The sequence below is a fragment of the Ictalurus punctatus genome, chromosome 26 (assembly GCF_001660625.3).
Source record: "Ictalurus punctatus breed USDA103 chromosome 26, Coco_2.0, whole genome shotgun sequence".
NCBI classification, from domain to species: Eukaryota; Metazoa; Chordata; class Actinopteri; order Siluriformes; family Ictaluridae; genus Ictalurus; species Ictalurus punctatus.
The window spans coordinates 19,532,122-19,541,972 of record NC_030441.2 but is presented as its reverse complement, the minus strand read 5'-3'; the positions used below and the strand labels follow the sequence as shown (position 1 = coordinate 19,541,972).

At 40.8% G+C, this 9,851-nt stretch overlaps 1 protein-coding gene across 2 annotated transcripts in view; it reads left to right on the top strand.

The window, feature by feature from the left end:
- Window positions 1–314: 314 nt before the first annotated feature.
- LOC108258422 (adhesion G protein-coupled receptor E5) overlaps window positions 315–9,851 on the top strand; it is a 16,169-nt gene continuing 6,632 nt past the window's right edge. The window contains exons 1-5 of one of the 2 annotated variants that reach the window (XM_053676122.1): window positions 315–782; window positions 5,913–5,987; window positions 6,743–6,883; window positions 7,121–7,258; window positions 8,104–8,235. In XM_053676122.1, the coding sequence (XP_053532097.1) occupies window positions 752–782; window positions 5,913–5,987; window positions 6,743–6,883; window positions 7,121–7,258; window positions 8,104–8,235 (517 nt within the window). In that variant the 5' untranslated portion in view covers window positions 315–751. The remainder of the gene's footprint in view (window positions 783–5,912; window positions 5,988–6,742; window positions 6,884–7,120; window positions 7,259–8,103; window positions 8,236–9,851) is intronic. The other variant, XM_053676123.1, reaches the window with a different exon arrangement.

The window sequence follows — 9,851 nt, the reverse complement described above, 5'->3', positions numbered from 1 at the left end:
TCTCAGTGCTTTTCAGAAATGTTTTCATCATGTGTCAAACTAATTTTCCAATCAGAAATGACAGAAGACATGAAAAGTGTGTGTGTGTGTGTGTGTGTGTGTGTGTGTGTGTGTGTGTGTGAGAGAGAGGGAGAGAGAGAGAGAGAGAGAGAGAGAGAGAGAGAGAGAGAGAGAGAGAGAGAGAATTAGTATTAGGATCAAAAGTAGTTGAGACAAATTTTCTCACTGGCTCAGAAGTGAAAACGGCAGCTGCTACCACCCTACCTTCTCCACCCCCACCTCCCTCCCTCTCTCTCTCTCTCTCTCTCTCTCCCCGTCCCTCCCTCTCTGAACTCAGACACGCAGACACATCTCACACACACATGCCGTGGCTCGGAGGGAAAAACACAAGGGAATGACTGACAGAAAGAGACGAGTGGAAATTCTCACGGCTGGAAGATAAAGAGAAAGCAAGGAGAACTTTTGTGGACAAAAACCAGAGAGACAATCTAAAAGAAATAGAAAAGAAGAGGGCTTTCTTAAAAGGGCAGCAGGAGGGAGGTACCGAGGAGCCCTGTGAAAAGACAAGCTAAAAAAAGAAAGAGAGAGAAAGAGAAGTGGGGGGAGAAAAGCAGATACATTGAAAGCACCAAAGACTTTTGGACGCACTGAGACAGAAAGTGAGAAAAAGGGGGATTTTCACACTCTGCGTCCTGGAAAAAAGATCGCTAGATAAACGAAAGGAGTAAAGGATTTTTTACACTTGTTTGATATGGAACTTGAATTTGCTTTCCTGCTTCTGGGTGAGTGAAAACACTCAAGTCCGAAATGAATTAAACATGTGTGTGTTTGACACAGAGGATGTTTGTGTCTATTGGTTTATGGGGACTTTGTTCCTTTTCATGAGCCAGCATCGTGGGGACCAAAGACATTAACCGTGTCGTGGACATTATTATATGAAAGAGTTCTGATTCTATCATCAGTGCCAAACAGTTGTGTTTCATTTATGCAGTCCTTAATAATAATATTCTAAAAATATAAAACAATTTAAAATGATATATTTCTATTGCTGTCTTAGAAAAAAAGGGAAATCTGAAAGGGCTTCATCAATTTTATCAGCAAGGGTTGCAAACCAAATCCCTTGTCTTTAGGCAGAGGACTTAAACTACGCAAGGGCCCCTTTGAAGAAAAACGGATAGGAGTTAATAGAGTAAAGTCATTAAAGTTTATTGGATCTGATTAGTGAATTCATACAGTCTAATCGTGAGGACTAGCAAGGCTGCAGCTTTGACTTTTGGGGGCAGGATGTTGACAAATTTTCAAACCATAATAATGACGATGCATATAACGTGATAAATCATGAAACAGACCTAATACAGCGCAACATGTTTATTAGTGGAGCTCCAACTCTAAGAGGAAAATAAGAACACATTTGCTCCCACATCGCTGTGCTTATGAGGACAGTTAGGACTATGTCACTGTGATAATGAGGACATTTAGGACTATGTCACTGTGATAATGAGGACATTTCATTTATGTTGCTGTGCTTATGAGGACATTTAGGACTATATCACTGTGCTTATGAGGACATTTAGGACTATGTCACTGTGATAATGAGGACATTTCGTCTATGTTGCTGTGCTTATGAGGACATTTGGTCCTCTGTAACAGTTCTTATGAGGACATTTAGGACTATGTCGCTCTGTTTATGAGGACATTTAGGACTATCTCACTGTGCTTATGAGGACATTTGGTCTATGTTGCTGGGTTTATGGAGACATTTGGTCTATGTTGCTGTGCTGATGAGGACATGTAGGACTATGCTGCTGTGTTTATGAGGACATTTCGGACTATGTCACTGTACTTATGAGGACATTTAGGGCTATGTCGCTGTGATAATGAGGACATTTAGGACTATTTCACTGTGATAATGAGGACATTTAGGACTATTTCACTGTGATAATGAGGACATTTGGTCTTCATTGCTGTGCTTATGAGGACATTTGGTCCTCTGTAACTGTTCTTATGAGGACATGTAGGACTATGTCACTGTGTTTATGAGGACATTTAGGACTATTTCACTGTGCTTCTGAAAACATTTGCTTTATGTAGCTGTGTTTATGAGGACATTTGGTCCATGTTGCTGTGTTTATGAGGACATTTGGTCTACATTTACACCTCTACTCTACACACTTTGCTTCTGCATGTTACTCAATTAAAAGATCTTGTATGGTAGCACTACTTGTATTGTTCACTGCTTGATATATCGCTTTGCTCTCATTTCTAAGTCGCTTTGGATAAAAGCGTCTGTTCAATGAATAAATGTAAAATGTAAATGAGGACATTAGGTCTATGTTTCTGTGTTTATGAGGACATTTAGTCCATGTTGCTGTGTTTATGAGGACATTTGGTCTACATTGTTGTGCTTATGAGGACATTTGGTCTACATTGTTGTGCTTATGAGGACATTTGGTCTACGTTGTTGTGCTTATGAGGACATTTGGTCTATATTGCTATGTTTATGAGGACATTTAGTCTACATTTCTGTGTTTATGAGGACATTTGGTCCCATGTCACCAATGACAAGGACAGTTAGTCCTTGTTTCTGCTTTGACTGACCTACAGATACAGCACTTTAATTGTGTCTGTATGTAACAAGGACTCCACTGTTCATTCTAACAAATACTGTCTAGGATTCCTCGGGGACATGTGTGTTTATAATCATCTCATTATGGGGACTGGTTTCTGTTCCAGCATCATGGGGAGTAAAGACATTTTGGGGACAAAAATGAGAGGCACTAAAGTGTACAGGAAGATGGTAATTAGGCTCTTTACACACATGCACTTTAGCTTTGGTCTATGAATAAACGTCCTCAGGAGTCACTTTGTCATGAAACTGTGTTTACAAGGACACACAAGTGCTGCAGTACAAGTGTCTGTGTTGAGTCTGGGTTTTTTTTTCTTCTTAACAATCAACTTAGATATATGGACTGTTCATGTCGTGAGTAGACAGTGAGACCTCTGTGTGTGTGTGTGTGTGTGTGTGTGTGTGTGTGTGAGTGTGTGTGTGTGTGTGTGTGTGTGTGTGTGTGTGTGTGTGTGTGTGTGTGTGTAAGTAAGTAAGTAATAAAGATTTCATTGGTGTTCATAGATTGTAAAAATTAGGGTGTAGGACATTATCCATATCCCACTCACATATTCACACACACACACACACACGCACACACACACACACACACACACACACACACCGCTTACTTCCTGTGAGCTGTTGCCTCCAATGAGTTGCCTGCATGCCGAGGCCTGTGAGATAAGCTTTATAAACAAAGGAACGATTTATTATTGAGGATAGCATGGATGAGTGTGTGTGTGTGTGTGGTGTGTGTGTGTGTGTGTGTGTGTGTGTGTTTAAATTCGTTGAAACACTAAAAGAAAAGAAAGTTTTCCTCTCAGTTAGTGAGATTAAGCTTTTGTGTGTGTGTGTGTGTGTGTGTGTGTCATCTGAGCAGTTGACCGGATAGTGAAAGTGAAAAGTGGGGCTGAGGGAGATTAGTGTTGGGCTTCCTGTGGTTAAGCTTAGGGTTATGGTTAGGTGTTGAGTTAGAGTCACACCACATCACAAAGATAGAATTACTTATCATTATTTATCTCCAGTCTTATTTATGACGTACACAAGGCTAATGTTTGGTGTTTTAAAGGAACAGTACACTTGCTACAGAACTAAGATCAGGATCAGGATCTAGGGAATTATGTTAAACAGTCCTTACACAAGTCTAAATCCTGTAATGAATCAGCTCGAGACCACAGAGGCAGAAGTGTCTGCACTTTACCCCCGCTAATTGATGAACTGTTCTTCACATTAACGATGTTATGACGGCTGAGCGCGGTCCAGAAACACGCACGACGTCACTCGGATTCGTGTCTGTCAGTTCTCACTGACGCGGTGCAACAAGCAGCATTTTTTCTTATTACTGTAAGTTGAAGAGAGAGGAATAAAGAGTGACTATGGAGGGGACGACTGTTTATAGCTGCGGTAACGTAAGTCAGGACAGTAACTAACGAGGTTGAATGTAACTGTAAATGGATAAAAAGTATGACGGTGTTTGATAAATAAAAAGTTGTATTTGTTGGAAGGTTGTGTAAGTGTGCAGTAGAGAGATTATGATCAGGAGTCCGAGAAACTGATCAGACACACTCTCTAACACACACACACACACACACACACACACACACACACACACACACACACACACACACATGCCCGTGCTCTAACATGCCCATTTTAAACCTAAGCCTTTCATACAGTCATACGGGTGTGTGAGACGGGTGTGTGAGGGCCGGAGACGCAGTAATGTGGAGGAGTTTTTGGGAAAGTCACAGCGTTACAGAGCAGCAGACAGATTTGTTGCTAGATCGGTGCATTACACAACGCCATGGTAACTAACAGACAGAGTTTCTCAAGCTTAGGAAAGTGTCACACACACACACATACACAGCGTCCCAGATTATTTCACACCTTTTTACTGTGTGTGTGTATGTGTCATATTGTGTGTCTGTATGTGTGTGTGTGTGTGTTTCATGAGGTTTCACAAGTAGGTAAGTTCACTAAACTATACGTGGAATCAGAAAATTCACAGTGTTTGCTAAAAAAGTGTTATGACATCACATTTTCTCCTGTAAAGGTCACATGACCAGATACACACATGCTCTTTTTTCTTTTTTTTCTTTCTCCCTGCTGAATTTTATAATGGATTATGGTAAGGGTTTAAAGGTCAAAGGTCTTTTACACTGCTGTTACACTCCTAACACACATCACTGCTACTGTATGTGCACTTTGTATACGTCATGAAAACTAGCTGTTAGCATTCAGCTAATGTGTATCACGCTGGCTACCATCTGAGAGATCAGCAACCCTGCTGTTGTGGGTTAGTCTTAGCTAAAGTTCACGGTTGTTCCTCAGTTCCTCAGCGAAAGAAGCACTCATTTATCATCAGGAACTAAACTCAGGGTGAGATTTGAAATGGATGCAGACATTTTCTTTTGTGAAACTTTCCACTGCGTATACTTTCATACTTCCGAGTACACTGTTTGGGTATTTTAAACACCCTCACCAGTGGCGTGCACCGAAACACTGTTTTCTGGAACATTCTGACAAGAGTGTGTAACCTGCTGTATGTGACATTTAGAGTAGGCGTTGTTTCGTCTCTGTGCTACTTTGTTGTGATGTGACACACAAGCGCACTGTTTGTGTGTGTGGCTAGGTGAGAGTGTGTGTGGGTCATAAGAGAGTCTGCAGAACGTGAGTGCGAAATGAGAAGTGAGATGCGTGTGGAAAGTTCAGAAGAGAAGTGGTCTGTGGTTTCGGTCTGTTCTTAGAATTGCTGACGTTGTGTTAAGAACATTGTGTGCATGTGCGGTTCGCACCTTAATGCAAGGACCTCACAACTTGAGTTTATACCTGCAGTTCATTTACATCGAATATTTGAAATGGAAGAATTGGAAGAAAAACGTATAACAGTGGTTTCATCTTCTCCTTTTGTAGATAAGACAAGGCATTACAAAGAAAAATAAAGCTTGGAAGGAAGTAGTGGAGATCGTGTATGTAACTAGCTAGTACAGTTAGTATGCTTTGCTGATCGAATCCGAGAATGCAGCTAGTACAAAAGCAGCTCTCACAAGGACCCATGATGAAGAGAGTGAGAGGCTAGCGTCTGTATGGTCTATTTATTGTTTGTTATGCACGGTCCTCATAATTGCCACATCTCATTTTACCATACCTTTTAACCAGCTATGATTGCACATTCGACAATGTGTCTTTAAATCTCGAGTCTTGAACCACAAGGGACAAACTACAAGAGACAAGAGACACTTGTCGTTCTCTAGCATTAACATAGTGTTAACAGTGTGTGATCATGTTGTTCTCTCATTTTCAGGCCTCCTGCTGGTGGTGTTTCCAGCTGAACCGTCATGTGATATTGGCTATCAGGTGTTACAGGGAACATGTGTAGGTGAGACAGCTTAAATCAATGCTCTGATATGTAAACTACACACAAAAGTGGACACTAGAAAGGTGTGCATGGGACAGAGTTTTATTTTTTATTATTATTTTTGTTTGTACCTGCCCTCCAGCCATGTGGGAAGATGTTTAAATGTAAAACTGTAACGTAATTGTTTTTATTTTATAGCCTGTGCATACGTAAACCATCAGTCATATGGATAACCTTAATGTTAGCGTAACTGCTTTTAGTTCTCGTAGAAATATCATTTCAAAATGACATTTTCTGCAGGGTGTTTGCCGTATTGCCATATTGTAGGCTGAGTGCCATCTCTAAATTGTCCGTAGTGTAAGAGTGTGTGTGATTGTGCCCTGCGATGGTCTGTCATACGCCACGTGCCCCGAGTCCCCTGGGATAGGTTCCAGGCTCCCCACAACCCTGTGTAGGTGTAAGTGGTACAGAAAATGGATAGATGGATGGATGGAAGTTTAAACCACAACAACCCTAAAAATTTTTATGTACATAACATATTTCTTTGTCCCACAAGCTTCATATTTGACCACGTGCTTCCACAACTTTTTTGCTCAGTCCTGTGAAATTCGCAGCTCTAGTTTATCCTTCATACCTCACCTCATTATCATAATAGGCTCCACCTTTCTAATGTCCACAAAGAAACACAAAACATCTGTTCTCATCTTTCCGTTCATCCGACTGTCTCAGTGTTCCTGCTGGGTATCTTCTTCATCTTCTTTCTTTCTATCTCACAGATGAGAACGAGTGTGAATATGAGAACACATGTGGTGAGCACTCGGTCTGCTTGAACACAAACGGAAGTTATTACTGCCAGTGTACGAAGGGCTTCACCTCCGGAACCACAAACTTCACTGCCACCACAGGACAATGTCGAGGTGAGACATTTCCCCATCCCTCTTATGCCGATTTTTCATATTGGAAAACCTTATTGGAAAACCTCACTTTAGTTACTGATTAATCTCATTTATAAATCTGGAAATTATTATGTATTATTTATTATTAGTAGTAGTAATTATTGAATTATTAGTAACGAATAATAAATGAATAAGTCATGATTGTGATGAGTTAGATGATTTAGTTACTGTTTTTCTCTCTCTTCTTTTATTCCTCAGACATAAACGAGTGCACAGAGAACAGCACGAGCCCTTGTCCTGAAAATGCAGTGTGTGTAAACACAATCGGTTCTTACCAATGTACGTGTTTACCTGGGTTTCAAGATAAAAAAGTAGGATCTACGTACACCTGTGCAGGTGAGAAGCTGGTTTTTAAAACTTTCCTGACTTTTAATAGCATGTTGGACTTCAAACGAGTGAATATTGAAATAAAACCAAAGATTGTTTCGAATTTGTTGGAATTGACTTTACATGCTCATCGCCTCAGTAACACACCACAGGTACTTTTTTTTGGATGATGGATGTAAAAAAGACCATAAAAGCAAATACTACAGTAAATGATTAAATATGTCAGCGATGTGTATTTTATGTAGGAATGAATTAATGTACTAATATCCACTCCAAACAGAAGGTCTGTGCCATTTTCATTATAGTCGCAGTCATGTTTATGTATAAACACTTTCAAAGACTCTCAAGTACCATTTATTTATTTATTTATTCATAATGATTGTATAATTTATTCAAATATTTTATTTTATAATCTTTTATAACGCCAAACAATAATACAAGGAATGTTCCTATTTCTCTTTATTAATGTTTCCTGAAATGAATGAATATTAGAAAATTAAACTTCAGTTTATTTTGTAGTTTGTGTCTTCGAATGTAAATCCTTCTCTAAAATGCATTAACTTTAATTCCAGCTTAAAGAATTAATAATGACCCGTTCACTCACAACAGCTTTCTGCTTCAGCTGTAACATACATACAACTCTAACACAACAACCCTATAATCAACTAATAAACACCTACACTGTGTGTGTGTGTGTGTGTGTGTGTGTGTGTGTGTGTGTGTAAATACATGTAAATGTATGTTTCTGTGTGTAAGATTATGTGTATGTGCTTATGTGTTGTGAGTACATGCTCATGCTTTGTGTGTGTGTGTGTGTGTGTGTGTGTGTGTGTGTGTGTATGTCTCCACTGCAGACATTGATGAGTGTGTGCTAATCCCCACTGTGTGTGAACCGCACGGTGTATGCGAAAACACACTCGGCACATTCACCTGCTCGTGTCCCACCGGGTTCCGTAACCAAGGCGACAGCCACACCCCTTGTAAAGGTGAGGCCATTAGGATCACTCACTGTCAGACGGCGCTAAATTTGCTTTCATGCTTAGCCATGCTAACCACTGCACACTAACCGACACACACATCAGAGTCATGGCCAGACTGCTTAAAACCCTAGGTCAAGACTATGATCACTGTGATCCAGACTAAGATGCAAACAAAGACTCTGAATCTTGTGACCCAGGCCTCAGAACCAGTAGAACTCAGAACCAGACGAAGGCTCTGAGCATCTGAAGATCCAGACCCAGAACAAGATCCCGAGTACCGAGTACACAAAAAAGTTCTAAGCACCAAGCCCCACAGTCATATGAGGACACTTGGCAATTGAAACACCATCCCAGATCATACTCTGAACACTGAGACCCATACCAAATCTCTGAGCACCAAAACCAAGAACCAGACAAAAACTGTGAAATTAAAACCTAGATCAAGACCAAGACTTTGAGTACTGAGACCTAGACCAAGGCTCTAAGGGCTGAGATCCTCCAAGACCCACTCTCATACCAGGATTAAAGTGACTCAGTCCCAGACCAGACTCTGAGCCCCCAGTATCCAGAACAAGACTGTGAATATGGTGACCTAGACTAAGACCAAGTCATAGAGTACTGAAACCTGGACCAAAACTCTATAAAACCAGAAAACGAACAAGACCCTAAACATGAAAGCCCTGGACCAAGACCAGGAAACTGAGCACTATGTCACAGATAATGAGTTTTAGCACTGAAACCCAGACCAAGATCGAGGGTCTGAGCAATGAGTCCATTTCCCGACCGAAACTCTGAGCACTGACACCCAGAGTCAAACTGAGAACACTGAGATCCTTTCCTGAACCAAGGCTCTGAGTAGACCAAGACCCAGACCAAAAGGTTAAGCACTAATATCTAAACCCAGATCAAGATATACTTTGAGTCCTGAGATCCAGAACAAGACACAAACATTAAGCAACACATTTTAAAAGACTCTTAAGAAATTCAGACCCAGATCGAGACCCAGATGTAAGTACTGAGATGAAGACCCTGAGCTCTGAAACTAATAAATGCAGACAAAGACCAAGATCCAGACTCTAAGCAATCACATCCAGACACCATCCCAGACAGATTTGAGCTTGAGCACTGAGATCTAGAATGATGATCTGAGTATCTCAGATGCAGAAATAATAATTGCAACATAGACCACGACTCACACTCATACCATTACCCTTACAACCAAGATCCAGGCTGTGAACGCTGAGACCAAGACCAAGATGAAGACACTAAATAATGAGCACCAGGTAAAGACTTTGACCACTAAGACCAAGATCAAGAGCCACTATGAGAATGAAACCCAGTCCTAGACCAAGATACTTAGCAATCTGCAACAAGACCAAGCCCAAGCCACTGAGAACTGCCCCCAGAACAACAGTCTGACCACTGAGATCCATAGAGTCACAAAGAGCCACACTCTGAACACTAAACCTGGTTCAAGAACAAGACTCTAAGCCCCAAGACCTAGAGCAAGACTCGACAAACTGAGAGTTTTTGGTGTCTCCAAATGTCAAGACGCCAAGACCACTTCCATAAAAATGCAACACACACCAGCTTTGGGCTCTTTTCATTGCACACTTTCACTG